General features: G+C 38.1%; 1 protein-coding gene across 1 annotated transcript in view; it reads left to right on the top strand.

Moving 5' to 3' along the window:
* The window catches only part of Acss3 (acyl-CoA synthetase short chain family member 3), a 162,832-nt gene that overhangs the window by 44,914 nt on the left and 98,800 nt on the right, over positions 1-19,118 (top strand). Inside the window, exons 3-4 of the mRNA XM_051206396.1 lie at positions 9,349-9,537; positions 15,819-15,953. Coding sequence (XP_051062353.1) covers positions 9,349-9,537; positions 15,819-15,953 — 324 coding nt within the window. The remainder of the gene's footprint in view (positions 1-9,348; positions 9,538-15,818; positions 15,954-19,118) is intronic.

Here is a 19,118-nt window from a genome sequence, read left to right as displayed (position 1 = left end):
CTTCATGATTAAGAATTGTCATACCCATTCAGAACTGCTTTGACTTCCTCTAGCAGACAATGCATATACGATGATTAATGGATTTGGCACATGTTGTCATGTGAGTAAAGGTGAGGGGGGGCATAGTTCCCCAATTATTGACTTCTAGACTTCATAGATGTCAAAATGGCTAAAAGACAGAGGAAACTGAAGACCTAACCTTTACCTGTACTTTTCCTTTCCTTTCTTGTTACATGCACTGAAGTCATGCCATGTGTATGATAGGCATCAGTGACCTTTCCCAATCTTTAGACCTTGAACTTCTCTTTGGAGTACAATTTTTTTTCTCTATCAATACTGGCCTGCTATGTAAGAGTACTGTTTTAAAATTAACAAGGAGTTGTTTTCAGGGCATGCTAAATTCTGATGCTGTAGGTGCAGGTTTCAACATTTTCAAGATTATTAGCATATAAGCCACAGAAATATGATGTTGAACTAATTTTTTGTGAAATATAGTTTGGAATTTACAAACAGACTATTGGAATTATGCTTTTTTCAAGCTTGAATCAAATGAATTGAGTAATTCTTCATTACACTCTACTTGCAAACACATAGTATTAAAATGGCTGAATATTGATTGATAGAAACTCATATGAAGAAAAGAAATGAGCAAAATTATTATTGTCTGTAATGATATTTACTTCTTCACTGGAAAAAAATATTTCACAAGAGGAAACTTTACAGTAAAATTTTCCAACAGCCAGATAACTATTTTCAATGTAACATAACATAGTATTTTATATTTTTCTTCCAAAATTGAAAAGCCATTCTTAAATATAAAATATTTATTATTTTCTGCTTTAGAAAAGTAATAATATACTTCACTCTTGAATATATATTGTATGATATTATCATTTAAGAAATAGTTATTTTTCTTTATTTAATAACATGGTCTCTCCTCCTGTCAGGAAGACTGTCTCACAACTGATGTGGTATTCAAGAGTGTCATGTTTGCTTCAAAATTATTTCAGTGTTAAATATAGTAAATTCCTACTATCTTAGAAGCCACTTTTCTAGAAGCTTTATGCTATTTTTTAATTTTGGAAACAATCTCATTCTACAGATCAAGCCCAGTTTCCTCACTCCCCATCCTCACATGCCCCCCACCGACCACTCCGTATTCCACCCCCCATCCACTCCCTAGGGAGGTTGAGGACTTCCATGGGGGATCATGAATGTCTGTCATATCATTTGGGGGAGGGCCTATGCCCTCCCCAGTGTTTCTAGGCTGAAAGAATAGCCCTCCATGGGGAAGTCCATCTGTGCACTGGGGATAAATGCTGGTTCTACTGTCAGAAGTCCCATGGACACCCACATTCAGAAGGCTTGGTTCAGTTCAATGGTTCCCCAGTTTTATGACTGGGATTTTTGTGCTCCCACTTGGTCTGGCCTGCTGTTTCTATAGGTTTCTCCAGCATGTTTTTGGAAGCTGCATGTTATTAAATATACATGTACATACCTAAAATATTAGATAGTTTTGATTTAGTTTCAGATTTTAAATAGTATTCAAATAATGAATTTTCATAGCTGTTTATATGGATGCTCAGCTGACACATGGCCAAATGAAAATTATTCATTAAAAATGAATTCCTGTGAATGCATTCCCTTGCATGCAGGAATGTAGGAATGTAGGAGCAATGATCAATATCTGATATAAAGTAAAACTTAAGCATTTTTTTGGAATTCCATATTGTACACAGCAGGTCATTTTTCCCCAAATGTAGTAATATGTTTCCTCAGATACCATTTCTTAACTAATTGTACTTTTGTTATTGATTGGAGAAGAGTTTGCAATATATAATCATTTAAAGTGTACTTTCCTTTTTATTCCATTAAGTATAATTTTCTTCGATTAATCCTAATAACACATAAGCTAATTTTGAATTGTTTTATAGAATGAGGGCACTCAATTTTTATTAAATTGTTAGTTGCTTATATAATTGTAAGTGTAAACTTAAAAACTTATACTTTCATATTGTAATGAAAAAATTAGTGGACACTTGATTTTTGGAAACTTAAAAACAAGTATTACCTGAATGTTGTTCAATTTGAAATTTTAGACAATTTCTAATAACCTGATTTGGAATGAACTGCAACAAGAAGGTCAAATGTACTCCATCTAGTGGTCTCACAGAACTATTGCAGCTTAAGTTGATGGGTTGTCAATCAAGGCAGTGATTGACAGTGCAGATACCTTCAGAAGCCAAGCACATACTATAAACAGGAAAAGTAGGTGGGTGACAGAAAAACAAGTTATTGGTCTGTATCACACCTTCTCTACCTAGGTTTGGGGAGAAGGTATTTTAAGCGAAAGTGATAAGAAAATTAATATTTATATTGAATGTCCTCAGGAATAGTGAGTAAATAGTGCAAATGCTATCAGGTTCAGTTGACTGATGTCCTTTAGGGCACAGGCCTGGTATTATGAAGCCTTCCTACTTTTCAAGGAAATCACTCGGTTCACTGAATTTGTACACTGTCTTCATCTGTTTTGTACTATCAGAAATTGAAGCTGAAAAGTTTATATAGAATAATATGTGAGAGAAAAATATGCTGCTGACAGGAAATAGAAGATATTCATAGGTCAGATGACTTCTTTTTGTACCACAAGAACCAACTTGGACCCCACAAAAACTACATTTATTTCTGCCAATGTAATACCTCATTTCCTTGTCTTAGACCTCACCTCCTCTTAAAAGTTCTGTCAGGACTCAAAAAAAAAAAAAAAAAAAAAAAAAAAAGGAACTCATTCCTGGTACTCTGGGGGTCTTATTTGATAGAATATGATTTCTAGCTTGGCCAATGTCTCCCCCATTATATTATAATACCACTTAAAATCCCTTTATAAAATTCCTTTATATGCTTATGAAGATTCTACATAAGTAGGTTTCCATACATTTTCAGAAGAACTTTAGCTTTTCTGCACTGACCAAGGGCAAGACAGTAATGCCTTGTTATTTCCTACCATCATGATTTAAGGGAAAATGTCTGGAGCCCTTGGTGTCTTGCAGATGAAGGAAGAGGATGCCCTCAAATTCCTTGCCACAGAAACCCACTTACATGGCGCCAGTCTTGTCTTCCAGATGGGGTAGTACATGCACAAAAAGAAAAGTGGTGATGGCATTTACCTCATAAATCTAAAGAGGACCAGGTAGATGTTATTCACAGATCAAGCCATCCTTGCTGTTGAGAGCCCTGCTAAGGTTGGTTTTATCTTCCCCAGGAACATTGGTCCACTAGCTGTACTGAAGTCTGCTATTTCTATTGGCACTTCTCTGATTACCAGCAGCTTCACACCAGGGACCTGAATCTCAACCGCCTTCGTGGAGCCATTGTTTCTAGTGGTCACTGATCCCAGGGCTGAGCACCTGCCCATCACAGAGGTTTCTTATGTTAAACATGCCCACTATTGCTCTGTGTAAACACACCCTCCTTTGTGCTGTGTGACTCTTGCCATTCCATGCAAAGAAGGGCTTGCTCAGTGGGTCTGAGGTGGTAGATGCTGGCCCATGTGTGACCATGTTCTCTGCATGTGTGGCATGATCTTCTGTGAGCACCCACGGGACATTATGCTTCATGTCTACTTCTACAGAGATGTGGAAGACACTGAGAAAGAAGAGCAGGACGACGCTACTGAAAAGGCTGGACCGGGGGGAATTTCAGCTGCATTAGCTCCACTGCAGCTCAGCCAAGGGTGGCAAACCGGTCTGAGGGTGAGCGCTTGCCCCCATCTATATGGCAGTTCCCTACTGAACACTCTAGTATCTGTCCCGCCAGCCCATCAGCTCCCTCTGCACAGGCCACTGAGTGGGTTAGAATCGCCAATGAGTGGTCCTGAGCTAAGGAAAGAAAGAAGGAAAACAGTATTTCCATAAGCTATGGGAAAAAGACAAGGTCTTCAGCATTACTTACCCTTCCTTTTATCCTTCCACCATCTTGTCTTCCCATTCCCTACCCATGTGATCCTCCATTTTATCCCTTCATAACACTATATTCCACTGCCCCTTCCTTGGAAGATACTTCCACCCTGCTGGTACCTTATGATCTACCTATCTTCGTGGATAGTCTAAACGAAGCACATATCTAGTGCTTAAAAGGGACTCCTGACAGTGGGACTGGGGGTGTCTTTGAACCTTTTGCCTCCTCTTGGGAACCCTTTCTTCCTACTGGGTTGCCTTGTCCAGCCATGAAATGCGGGTTTGTCCCTAGTTTTAGTGCAACTTTTTATGTTGCTGTCCAGTTGGTATCGCTGGGAGGCCAGCTCTTTTCTGAAGGGAAACAGAGGAGGGGTGGGCATGGGGGAGAGAGCAGATGGCAGAGAGGAGTGGAGAGAGTGGAAGGAGGGAAAACTGCGTTCAGGATTTAATGTATGAGAGAAGAATACAAAAATATCGCGAAAGAAAACACCTACATATAAGGCAAAAATGCTGTGTATGTCTAAGTCCCTCACTTGTGATGATTATTTTCTAGCTCCATTTACCTGTAAATTTCATTTTTCTTAACAGCTGAATAACATTTTATTGTGTAAATTACCAAATTTGCATGACCCGTTTGCCAGTTGATGAACATTTAAGCTATTTCCATTTTCTGGCTATTATGAGTGGAACAGTGATGAACTTGGATAAGTGTCTCTGTAGTAGTAAATTTGGGTATATGTCCAAGAGTGGTATAGCTGGATCTTGTGATAAATAAGTTTTCAACTTTATGAGGACCCTTCTCACTGATTTTAATAATATTTTGCATTCTCACTAGCAGTGCATAAGTGTTATTTTTTTCATTTGTTGTAATGATCTTGGCCATTCTGACTAGGATAAGGTGAACTCTCAAAGCACTTTTAATTTGCATTTCTCTAGTGTATTAGGAAACATGTGTTTAAGAGTTTCTTAGCATCTGTGTTTCATCTTTTGAACACTCTCCGGTAGCTCTATATTCTAGTTTTTAATTGTGTTATTGGTTTCTTGATGTTCACTTTTTGAGTTCTACGTATTGTCTAGATATTCGCCCTCTGTCTGAAGTGCTATCCATCCCCATTCCTTAGGCTGCCTCTGCTTGAATGATGATGTCCTTTGCTCTTCATAAACTTTTCCAGCTTCATCTTCATGAAGTCCCATTTATTAATTGTTGGTATCAATACCTACATCTTTAGGCTCATGTTCAAAACGTCTTTTCCTGTGTCAATGTATTCAGTTCTATTCTTCACTTTCTCATCTGTATTATTCAGATCTTACTGTATCTGATCTTACTTTGGGATCCTTGATCTATTTGGAGTAGAGTTCTATGCAGGGTGATAAATCACCCTTTCACATGTAGCTAGCCATAAGAATCTCTTCAAACTGCAGGCTGTTGCTTATGCTGTTGGGTACTATCCCCAACCTGATGGCAACACCCTGCTGCTGAATATACCACGTACTTTCTTCATCAAATATGGAGAAATGTAGCTGGTGTTCAAAAATGAGCTCCTCCCCTACATTTATGTTGTTCAAAGGCAATATACAAGCTATCAGAAAAGATACTATAGATGCTACAGTACTAAGCTGCCTATAGGACATACCCAGTGGTACAAAGTGGCAAAATGTTATGGGAGTAACCAAACAGTTTTTACTGGATATAAGAACAGCTCCATGAGATGAAACCCAAACCTGTAACTACTAAAGGGGACAAGAACCTGGGACTGGATATGTCATGTGTCCTGGATAAAGCCTAATATATAAAGCCCAATATCTATTACATATAATACACACACACACACACACACACACACACACATATATATATATATATATAGAGAGAGAGAGAGAGAGATGCTGTACCTATAGATAAATGTCTCACTCAACCTACACCAGAGAAGTTTCTTGCGGTAGATGATAATTTACATAGAAACCCACACATGGACAATGTGCAGACAGTGAGAGACTTTTTTTTTTTTTTTTGAGACAGGGTTTCTCTGTGGCTTCGGAGCCTGTCTGGGAACTAGCTCTTGTAGATCAGGCTGGTCTCAAACTCACAGAGATCCACCTGCCTCTGCCTCCCGAGTGCTGGGATTAAAGGTGTGCGTCACCAACACCCAGCTGAGAGTAGGAGACTTTGGAGCACTCACTGCTAAATGAGATAAGATGTCTTTATTACACCCAAAGCCTTAAGGCTCAGAGATTTACTTGGAAGAGGAGGCAGAAGCGGTTTAAGACTCTAAGAACAGCATTTACCAATGCTGTTCACACAAGCCGATACACACAAGACTCACAGAAACTGTGGCAGCATGAAGGAGACATACCAGCTCAAGTCAAACAAATTTCCAACATTGAAAACATGTCACATCCATACCCAAGAAGCTATTTTAAGTCCTGGTTGCTAGGAAAGGAAAAGTCTGTTGTGTTTTATTTTGTTTTGTTCTTTCTGATGGAGTATATCAACACACTCCAGGGTAGGCCTAATCTCAGGAGTTGTTGTCCAACACAAACTATATACACTCTATGATTTTGTGTGCTTGTTTTGGTTTGGTTTTTAATACAGAGAAAGACCTAGTGTACTAATGGACTTTGGGAGCCCATTCCACATAGAGGAATACTCTCTCAGCCTAGACACATGGGGGAGGGCCTGGGCCCTGCTCCAAATGATATGGCAGACTTTGAAGACTCCCCATGGAAGGCCTCACTCTTTCTGGGGAGCAGAAGGGGGATGGGATGGGGGTTGGTGGGGGGAATGGGGAGGACAGGAGGGTGTGGGAACTAGGACAGATATGTAAAACAAGCTTGTTTCAAATTTAAATAAAAAATTATATTAAAAAAAAGCTGTTCATACAAGCCACTTAACTGTATAAATAAAGATGGCTAGCTAGGAAAAAAGAGAGAGAGAGAGGCATGAAGTTGGGTAGGTCAGGGGGAACAAAAGAAGTGGAAACAGTTGGCGGGAAGGGAAAGAAATTTAAAAACTAAATACAAATAAAAGAAATAAACTTTGGCTGCTTCATATCACAAATAGGGTCCAAATTTCCTTAAAGGGCATGCCAGCTCATACTCAAGCAAAAGCATTTATGAAGCCTAACAAATTTAATGTTACCTGCTTGTTATTATCTGATATAATCCCAAATTAAACTCATTTTGATGACATGTTTGGCCAATGACTTATCTCTATGAGATCTTAGTTTTTTAAAAAAAGGCATCGAGACTCACGATTTCATTGCTCTCAGTGAACAGAAACGTTTTAGGCCTCTTCCAGCTTTTTGTGAGTGACACTAAAATATACAATCCATAGAATCATTCCTAGATTAACATTGAATAATATTGTAGACAGTATTCAAAATGTTAATGTTAAAGTTATAAACAGGCATTTTTTTTCAGAATTCTACATTAAATTGTTTATTGGGCAATGCAATGTCCTGGCATAGTGATTTCTGTAGTGATTGCAGGCTGCAATGTTTGGCTATATAACTCCCTAGTGTTTATTTCCATTTCTGAGATTTATATGGAATTTAAGTATGTGATATAGTTATATCTCCTTTGTGTATTTTTCCTATAACTTTCTTCTGGGTAGTACTCCATTATATGGTTTGTAGTACGTGGTAAGATAAAACACTAATTTTCCCCCATTTCTTTTACCAGAGACCTTAACCTTAAAGAAAAATGGACAGGATTTAGAATTGTGTGAACTCATCAGAAAAGAGAGTTGGGAAGAAGGGAAGAGCACCACTAACAGCTATGTGGTCAGCTCCTTTCCTCGTGCCTCCTCTGCTCATTTTCTCGAACAATCGTTTTCAAAAGGCCAGCCATAATCCTTGTGGTTGGTTGCCCACTGGGCCCTACAGGTGCCTTGACAATGAACATCTCTGTCTCTCTCTGTCTCTAAGTAACATATTCATATATATTTACTTATTCTTGACTGTCTACAGGTCTTTGCTGAAATGTGACTTCCTTAGGGATGTCTCTCCTGACAATCATTGGCAGTTACACCTACTTCTTTCATAGGGTTGATAGATAATCTTTGAATAAATACATGTACTTACCTTTAATGACAGATATTCCTTCTGATAAAATGAAATACTAAGAGAGTAGAGATTTCTGTAGTCTTTATTTGTCTTATTTTATTTATAGATCCGATTAATCACAAAGAGAGAGAGAGAGAGAGAGAGAGGGAGAGAGAGAGAGAGAGAGAGAGAGAGAGAGAGAGAGAGAGAGAGAGAGAGGAGGCCAGATACTGCCCTTATTTTGGTAGAAATAATATTTTTAAGTGAAAGAGCAGTTTTAATTGATAGAGTGTTGAACTTATAGTGAAGTCTGGGCACACAGCCTGCTGTAATTGGGTGTCGCAGGGTTTCTTTTAGCAAATTACATTATGTGTGTGCTCATGATCTGTTTTGCTACATTTTTACTCATAATTGCAAAAATGTGTTAGGAGGAAAGTCATTTTTATATTTGGCCTCAAAATGCATGATAAAATTGAAAAGAGGATTGTGAACTTTCTCCAAAAGGATACTACTCTGTTTTTGTATAAATATTTAGTATAAAAAGTACAAAGAAAAGTTTGGCTTGAGGTATTAAAAAGAGCAAAGAACATGAGGTCAGTAAACCTCATAGTTTCCTTGCTATTTCATTTACTATTTGTATGATGTCTAACTGTTGTGTGCTGTCTGGCTAACTGTTTGTAGCCACTGAGCCTCAATTACTATGTTTCTTTCTCAATGTATTTATTTTTACAGCTAATCCATCATATATGTAAATTAATAGCTGTTTTATTTTCCCTTTGCTTAGAAGACTGTTTAATTTTTCCATAAGGAAAAATCTAATTTTCTTTCCTTTTTCTTTTTTTTTTTTTTTTTTTTTTTTTTTGGTTTTTGTTTTGTTTGTTTTTTGGTTTTGGTTTTTTGAAATGGGTTTCTCTGTATTGCTTTGGAGCCAGACCTGGAACTAGCTCTGTCGATCAGGCTGGCCTTGAACTCACAGAGATCTGCCTGTCTCTGTTGGGATTAAAAGTGTGTGCCACCAACACCTGGCTAGTTTTCTTTTTTTCAATACGTGTCATTAATTATAATTATCAAGTCAGACATGATATATTGCTTAGTAAATATGTTGTATGATGAATAATCAAGTAAATGCAAGCCATGGAGTTTATCTGACACAATAGTGGTAGGTATTTATATGCAATCATTTTAAGTGAAGGAACATTATCGTCATCATATCTAAACCATTATCTTCATTATTAAGTACATTCTCCATGCTTCTTTAATTTGCCACAATGTAGATGGCCGCCTTCTAAATTTACTATATCAACCTCAAATTTAGTGAAATAATAAAGTACTGATGATTTTCCCAACAGGTCTCTAAGCTGGCTGGTGTCTTGGTCAAGCATGGAGTCAAGAAAGGTGACACTGTGGTCATTTATATGCCCATGATCCCACAAGCAATATATACCATGCTGGCATGTGCAAGGATAGGAGCCATCCACAGCCTCATCTTTGGAGGGTTTGCATCCAAAGAACTAAGTACCCGCATTGATCATGTTAAGGTAAGTGCTTTCTATGGAGTCAAGTCTTTCAGGTGCTTATAGACAAGCACTTAACTGTAGGCCTCATTTAAGTATTATTTTATGGTTTGCTCTTCCTTTCTTCTCTCTCTCTCTCTCTCTTTTCTGTTCAGCACACATCAATTTGGGAGTAGTTGCTATACAAAACATCCTCTCTAGGTGTTTAGAGTAATGTAAAATAGGAGATGAAGCATGTGCCTTCCATGTTATTTTGTTATGTACTGACATGGATAAGACAGCCAAGAAGAACAAGTGATAAGTGATTTACTTCTTAGACACCTCTAAGTCCTTGATACTTTCCTTGGAACCAATAACAAATCTCCCTCTAAGCTCATTCCTTAGAACTCGGTAATAAACAATTATTCCCCCGAGAGATTGACACAGAGGTACAGGGTTAAGAGGTAATGTTTGGAATATGGCTGTCACATTTTTAAATTGGGTACCAAGATAACAAATTCCATAAACCTATTGTGAAAGACTCTTGAGGTATGACCTTAAATCATCTAGTACGTGATTTATGACTTACACAACTCACTTAAAAATGTTGGACATTGCCATTTCATGAATTAAGCAAGACTCACCACAAGTTTTTCTGTGAGGGGACACACAGTAAATGTTTTAGGATTTCTGTGCCACTTTATTTCAGGTGCAGCCATTGAGCTGCCATTGTAGCACTATAATAGGCATAGAGAATATACACAAGGGTGAAGATATCTGTGTCACAGTAAAACTTTACAAAAATTGCATGGCCTCCTAACTTAGAGGTATGGATATTTTCTTTTCGTTGCTCAGATACAGAGGGACTCCTGGAAAAATGGAAATATTTAAGTGGGATGTTGACTAAGACCTCCTAGTGGATTGGAATCAGATAATGAGATCCACAAATGGTAGTAATCAAGAGTTACTGGCAAGAGGGAAGAAGAGCCATCAGGGAGAGGGCTGCAGATTAGTGTAACAGAATGTAGTAGGGAGAGAGCTGGCTAGATAGAATTCTACTGAATCTAAGGAATAACAGTGCAGAGTTTGGAGCAGACAGGTGTTGGACGTTAGGAAGACAATCTTGCAGTGTGGGAGACACTAAGAGCTTGAGCAAGAACTTGGGGTAGGTAGGTAGTGTATTTGCAAAGCAGTTGTGAATATGTGGGGGGCATGGTGGATGGTGGTCACAAGACTGAGGAAGGAAGGAAAGAGGAGATGGCTTACCTTGCAGTTACACAAGCCCCAGATGCATCATTCCTAGCAGGGTGAGAAGTTAGTATATTAGCAATTCCCCTTGGGAGGCAGCATGCAGTAAGACTGTGTATCTGCTTCATTTGGACACCAATTAGGTATTAGAGCACGGACATCATTTTGTGTGTGTGTGTGTGTGTGTGTGTGTGTGTGTGTGTGTGTGTGTGTAGCACTTGAGTTAGTTGGTTTTTTGGGTGTTTGCTTTTAATTTGAAAAACATATTGAGTTGAGGATAATCAGAAGAAGAGGAAGAAGAAAGAAGAAGGAGGAGGAGAAGGAGAAGAGGAAGCAAAAATCTAAAGGTGTTATCAGTCACTGACATGCAAGTCAAAAGGAAAAGATTTTTGAGGAAACTGTAGACCTCAGGTTTTAACCACAGAAAGCCTAAAAACCATCTACACAAATACATTAGATACATTACTTTACAAAAAACACTCTTTCATAACATATAAAGAAGTTAACCTATACAAAACTACCAAGTCTTTGTGCTATGCCATTGAAGGAGTCTCATTCACAACAGACATGCATACAGACATGTTTAACATTTCTAGTGGTTTTAGGGAATGATGCATGTCTATATGTACAAAGCCACTGACCATGTGAACTTTAACAAACTCACCAAAAAGGTTTGTTTTATGATTAAAATAAAAAGGATAAGAAATACTTCAAGAAACAAACATAGAAAAGATTTACTCTTCAAAATCTGTGAAATATTTGGTAAAAACTGTTAGTAGAATGTTTTTGAAAGGGGATAGGCCAGTCTCTCATTTTGATTTACTTGAATTCTTCAAGTGTTGTAAATTTATTTGTGTCCTTCATTTATTGTATAGCTTACTCTTATTTGTTCAAAATTCTAATCTTAGGAAATGCTGTCTAGTGAACTAAGTTAAAATATGATTCTTTACAATATAATAAAACTAAACAAGAATTACTTCTATTTTCTCTCTCGATGCCTTTAAGCATCTTACTATATCTAGTTGGATAGAAAAGTTCTGAAACCACACAGAACCGGCTTTCTCTGCCCCCATCACTCCTAGCCTGAGGCAAGTTTGTTAACTGTAGTGAGTTTCAGCTTCATGAATATTAGGTGACATTACGATGCAAAATTGTCTATATATGCATATAATTGACGTAGTCTGAACTGTCCCTAAATTAACTACATTGTAACCTGAAGTTAGAATTCATGAACAGATGCAGTACCACAGAGTTATAATCTGTCTCCTGATTAATTTATTACACGACAGCTTGTCTTGGAACAATATCCTAACAAAAATAAAGGCATGTTTGTTTCTATAAATTACTGAAAAAAAATTGGCTAGGTTCATGGTTGCTGTTGTGAATGATGGTGTACTAAGCAATGTATGAGGTATAAGAGACACAAAAGTAAAAGTAATTGCTATCCTCATTTGTCATTGGAGAACTTACTGTGTGAGGAGGTTAAAGGAACATGTGAACTGCAGTCCCATGTCTGAAGCGTACTTAGCATGTTACAAAAAAAGAATGTTAACACAGACATTCCAGGAACACCTTTCAGCTATGTTTAAAATATGCAGATGAATGTACCTTGAGTACAGGAGAAAGTACTGGACTTATGAGGTTGCAGCAAATTATTTGGGGGCCCTTTGAAGGAAAATAATATAAGATAGTCATAGTGGCACACACCTTTAACCTCAGCACTTAGGAGGCAAAAGAATGAAAATCTCTGTGAGTTTGAGTGAAATATGGTCTATGTAGTCAGTTCCAGGACAGCCATAGCTATATATGAGACTCTGTTTCAAGTAATAATGATAATAGCAATACTATATAATATGTATCAACATAATTATGTATTAAGGATGAGGAAAACATCACTAAAATCTACTTAAGTTTTGGATTGCCTCATTTTGTTATATTTAAGAAACAATGTTTATACAGAAAACCTAAAACAGTTTCCCTGTTGCAACTTGGTTTGTACTTGCCACTTAAGAGATACAATACTTCTTAGAAAACCAAAATTAATCAAAAGACATGAAGAGGGACATTTCTTATTCGTCCAAGGAGAAAACCATCAACACAAAGTCTCAATTCTGAACATCTATGCCACAAATACAAAGGCACCCACATTCATAAAAGAAGCGCTACTAAAACTCAAACTTCACATAAAACCTCACACAGTTATAGTGGGAGACTTCAACACATCACTCTAACCACTAAACAGGACCACCAATCAGAAACTCAAAAAAGAAACAAAAGAACTAACAGAAGTTGTTTCTCAACTGGGTTTAACAGACATCTACAGAACATTCTATCCTAACACAAAAGAATATACTTCTCTGCTCCACATGGAACCTTCTCTAAAATCAACCACATACTAGGTGACCTAACAACCCAACAGATACAAAAGAATGGGAATAGTCCCCTGTATCTTATCAGACCACCATGCTTTAATATTGGAATTCAACAACCACACAAATCCCAGAAACCCTACAAACTCATGGAAACTGAACAATGTGCAATTGCACCACACCTAGGTCAAAGAAGAAATAAAGAAAGAAATTAAGGACTTTCTAATATTCAACCAGAATGAGGACACAACATACCCGAACTTATGGGACACCTTGAAAGCAGTGTTGTGAGGGAAGTTCATTGCACTAAGTGTGCATATGAAGAAAACAGAGGATAGTCACATTAGAGAATTAACAGCACAACTGAAAGCCTTAGAACAAAAAGAAGCAAACTCACCCCAGAGGAGTAGACTCCAGGAAATAATCAATTTGAGTGCTGAAATCAATAAAATAGAAACCAGGAAAACCATACAAAAAAATCAATGCAACGAAGAGTTGGTTTTTTGAGAAAATCAACAAGATAGACAAACCTTTATTCAAATTAACGAAAAAGCAGAGAGAGAACTACAGAACGATATCCCTGATGAACATCAATGCAAAACTACTCAATAAAATACTGCCAAACCGAATCCAAGAATACATCGGAGAAATCATCCACCATGACCAAGTAGGCTTCATCCCTGGAATGCAGGGATGGTTTAACATACGAAAATCTATCAATGTGATCCACCATATAAACAAACTGAAAAAGAAAAACCATATGATTATCTCCCTAGATGCGGAAAAAGCCTTCGACAAAATTCAACACCTTTTCATGAAAAAGGTCTTGGAGAAATCAGGGATAACAGGAACATACCTAAACATAATAAGAGCAATATACAGTAAACCTACAACTAACATCAAACTGAATGGAGAGAAGATTAAGGCGATTCCTTTAAAATCAGGAACAAGACAAGGCTGCCCTCTCTCTCCATATCTCTTCAATATCGTACTAGAAGTTCTATCTAAAGCTATACAACAACAAAAGGAGATCAAGGGGATCCAAATAGGAAAGGAAGAAGTCAAACTGTCTCTATTTGCAGATGATATGATAGTTTACATAAGCGACCCAATAAACTCTACCAGGGAACTCCTACAGCTGATAAACACCTTCAGCAAACTAGCAGAATACAAGATAAACTCAAAAAAATCAGTAGCCTTACTTTATTCAGACAACAAAAAGAGGACTATGGTGTAACGAGTATGTACTTCTTACACTATGGTATTTACTCGGTCATATGGATTTTAGACCTAGAGCAAAGAATCACCAGCCTATAATTCACGCCAGCAAAGGAACTAGGATACAACGTGTATTCTAAGAGAGTCATATAAGGTCCCCCACAAAAGGGGGAAGGGACAAGTCCCCCAGAGCACGTGGGGAAGTGGGGGGCAGTGAGTGGAGAGGGAGCTAGGAGGAAGAGAAGGGTAGGAGAGGAAAGCATGTGAGACTAGGAAGATTGAGTCAGGGTAGGAATAGAAGACAGTAAAGAGAGAGAGAGAGAGAGAGAGAGAGAGAGAGAGAGAGAGAGAGAGAGAGAGAGAACATAAAAGAGGGAACCATTATTGGTTTGAAGATAAAATTGAACCTAAAGAAAGGTCTAGAAACCTTCAAGACTGACTCCAACTAACAATTTGAGCAACCATGGAAAGGCTGCCATAAATGCCCTTCCCTGATATTGAGATCCACAACTAACTTATCCATGGAGCCCTCATCTAATACCTGTTGGAAACAGAAGCAAACACCCATACCTAAACACTCAGTCCAACTAGAACCCAGATGCAGACTGAGAGGGCAAGACCAGGTTGCAGAAATACATAGAGACAGCTGATCTGAACAAGGAGGAGCTAACAGGCCCCCAGTCTGATAGCTGGGAATGCAGCATGGGACAGACTCAGGCCCTCCTGAATATGGGTTTCAGCCAGAAGGACTGAGCAGTCTAAGGGACCTCAGACAGTGGAGCCAGGATGTATTCCTGGTGCATAAAAGGACCTTGTGGACACATCCCCCATGGAGGGACACTCCCTTAACCTAGACAGGAGAGAAGTCCTAGCCCTACTTCAAATGACTTGACAGATTTACGTGACCCTACCTGGATGGTATAGCCATACATGTGGAATTTGGATGGGTGCATGGCAGGTGAGGGTGGTCAGGGTGCATGTGAGGGGAGAGAGAGAAGGTAAGAGGGAGGGAGGGAGAGAGGGAGGGAGAGAAAACTGGGATCGACATGTAAAATAAAAAAAGAGAGAGATACAATACTCCCATAAACACAGAAATCTTTGTGTGTGTGTGTGTGTGTGTGTGTGTGTGTATGGGCATGTGTGTGCATGCATGTGGGTGCATTTGTGTCTGTATGAATGTAATATAAGTCAGCATTTTTCTGGATCATGGGAAATTTACTTGGTTTAATGAACTCTTTGGAAGACATTTTATACAATTCAGGCTTATGATCCCTAGGTATCATTAGGTGTATGACTTTGAACAGGTAAGTGAGATTTTATGCATTAGTGGTTAAATGGTGTCTTGCTGGATTTGAGGCCATTGTTTAGTAGTGGACATAAACCATTTTAAAATTTCTTTCTAAATGTTACACTGACAGTCTACCCTGCAATATTTTTATTAGTTTCCCTAGGATTAGTAAAGCCTTTTCTTTTTTCTTCTTCTCATTTTAGCCCAAGGTGGTTGTTACAGCATCATTTGGCATTGAACCTGGGAGAAAGGTAGAATATGTCCCTCTTTTGGAAGAAGCACTGAGAATAGGACAACATGGACCAGACAGGGTTCTCATTTACAATCGTCCAAATATGGTAATGTGAAACTTTGACTTCCTCCTTGCTGATGGCGTTGTGGCAAGCATGACTTTAGTTCTGATCATCTGAACATTTACAATTGACTCATAAACTGCTAAATATCCTGAATGTGACTGCAATCATGGGAGTGAAAGAAAAAAATGGGATGATAGTGTCTATGGAAAACTAGGTGAGAATAACAAAAATAGGAAACACAAATGCATGTGATAGTAATACTTTGGGTTTGTGTATGGTTCTCCTTGGCTGTCATTTATGACTTTATAAGTTTTACATACGAGCGAATACTAACTACCTGCTTACTATTTGGTTTTGAAGGTATTATGGATTTCATTGTCAAGATTCAAGCAGGACTAATAAAATTTTCCGGCCACTGTTAAAGAAAGAGGAGTCACTGTGTGTTAAGATGGCGTACCTTGTCTGATTAGTGACAGTCCTGATTTGGCCTCTAGCGCTTATACCTGAATGTGTTCTTCACTCCTCTGCTTTTGTGACCTGTTGGAAAGATCTGATTCTTCATCTGCAGAGTATATTCATAAAATTAAGGCTTTTTTTTCTCATCCAGAGATAAACTGTGTTCAGAAAAATAAAACTTGAATATTCTCCACAGACAATTTTGTTCTATGATCCACAGAGGAGAAAAGATTGTAGCAATGAAAATATTAAATACTTTGCCTTGTAACTTGGACCTGCTTCAATACTCAATAAGTTCTCCAACTACATATTAAAGGACCAAGTTGATTATTTTTAGCAGCTCATTATTCTTTTTTTTTTCTTGCAGAAGATAAATTACAAAATTGCAGATGCTCATGTGTCATTTTTGTAGACCTCTCAAGAGGATCTCATCTGAAAGTACTTAATTGACAGGTTTGGGGACCAGAGTCTTAAGACTGTGTCATTTTGATGAGCACATAACAAGAATCATTGCCACAATAAATTCCCTTGTGGAGCTTGAGGGTTGTGGTTCATGAACTGCTACATTTGGTGAATTTAATGCTCTCACTGTCTCGGAGATGAAGGCCAAGTTTCTTTCATGCACTTTTTTTTTTTTTTTTAAGAGGCATTCTTGCCATTTAAATCGAGAAACATGAAGTCAGCCCCTGAGCAGACTGTAGGCGAGGAAAGAGAAGCCTAATGGCAGAAATGCTCCATAAAGCTTTTATTGGAGTGTCTACTGTGTACACATAGATATGAGTTCACTTAGGAGTGGCGAAGGCCTTGTGTTAGACTGTGAACAATGTGAAGTGGTTCCCAGTGTCTTTGCCTATTTAGTTCTTACAGATCAGAGTTGGATCTTATCCCTGGCTCCATGTTTCTGATAAAGAAACTGAGTTATGGACCAGTGAACACCCAAATTCTAGCTAATAGATATAGTAAGGTTCGAATTGAGGTTTGATAACTTTGAAACAATAGATGAGCTATTTCTTCTGCTCCCTAAGCACACAATGTTTCCATATTCAGCCTCTTTATCCACATTTTAATGGGATTCTCTTCTCTCAATAGAATTGTTTTAGCTCTTTATCCCACCTAACTGGCTCTCTCTTGCCCCTTTGACCTTTCTCGGACTTGCCTCTCCAGTGATACGGATGAAGGCTTTTGATACATCTTGTCTTTATTGAAGACCTACTGCTTAGGCGGTAATTAAACCCAGGGGGTTGGGTTTGCTTTGAATCTAGAGAGAAACAAATGGCGAGGCTGGGAATTGTGTCTTATTAACCAGCTGTACTTCTGTCCAATGTGGTAAAAGTTTGGCTGCTACTCCTGAGCCTCAGGCAAACTACGAAGAAAGCCGAGGAAGCAAATATTCCTTGTTTCCATGGCATTCTCTCAGTGTTGTCTGTTAATTCTAATACCTAGGAAGTACTCGCCTACACACACACACACACACACACACACAACTTTATACAACAAATGCGAATGTTGCTACTTCTCTCTTCATTTCCTCAGAATCTTTTACACACACATATTATTTTAGCGTAAAGAATAACCTTTTTTTTTTCTACTGCCCATTTCATTAGAGGCTTGTAAAAATAAAAGATGTTTGTAATCACAATCCAGTTTTCATTTTGCAGTATGATGATTTTTACAGGTGTACAATTATGACGGTAAAGCTTTGACAATTTGAAATTGGTCATGTTTATCTCATGGAACCGGAGCACAATTTGCTTGAAGTTCTCTGCTCTGTTTATTTAAATGGTCTCAGCTGCTACCTATCCAAGGGAGGCAAAAGACATCAGCTGGGCTTGAAATATAAACTTTACAAACGGTGTTCAGTTCAGATGTTTAGGTACAAATGAATTCACTCAGACGTATTGTACTTATGATATTGCCTTGATGCATAATTTGTAAAGGTGCTTATTTAAATTTATGAAAAGTGTTTTATAGCCCTGGCTAATAGTAGGGGTCCTGGTAAGTAGAAGTTACGTTCTTGTGGGAGTGCCCAGAGCCTATGAGCTTAGCCCAGATGTTCTCTTGATGGAGTCAAAAGTTACATACATGTCTTGTGTTGTTCATTTACTCTACTAAACCTCATGTAATTGGGTTCTCTCTGTGTTTATGGACTTCATCACTATCAACTTCTCAATATGCCAGGTGTCGTAGTGCATGACTTTAATCTCAGAGCTATGGAGGTGGCAGCAGGCAAAAATCTCTAAGTACTGGAAGCCAGCTCAATCTATATAAGGAGTTCCAAGTCAGCCAGTGATACCGAGTATCAAAACAATACACCCTTCTGGATAAAGAAACTTGAATTTAGTGTTTCAAGAAACAGCATGATGGCTGTAGTTTGTCACTAGAGTGACTATCGCCCAAGTCCACTCCCCATTCTTTATTTTCCTTCCCACTTAATGGCTGTTTAATTTACTTAATGTTGTCTCCTTTTTATGACATGGCGGTTATCACAAAAGTTGTAAAAACGAAGCCTTGAGGGAAGTTCTTGAGGGAAGAAAAACAAGACATTTTATTTTCTATCATGTAAATAACTGAGAAGTAAGAAAACATTTTGGGTGTGTCGCGTACTCTCTTTAATTTGGAAAATTAGTTTCAGTCTTGAACAAATGCACATTGATCTTTTTTCTTGTCTCCAAAGGTGACTTGAGTTGCTCCATTAAAAATGTAGCTGCAGTGTGGCTCCCAAATGCCCCCATAGAAAAGCATTTTAATGCA

Source organism: Phodopus roborovskii, unplaced genomic scaffold (assembly GCF_943737965.1).
Source record: "Phodopus roborovskii unplaced genomic scaffold, PHOROB, whole genome shotgun sequence".
Classification (NCBI taxonomy): domain Eukaryota; kingdom Metazoa; phylum Chordata; class Mammalia; order Rodentia; family Cricetidae; genus Phodopus; species Phodopus roborovskii.
This window is presented reverse-complemented; position numbering and strand designations above follow the sequence as displayed.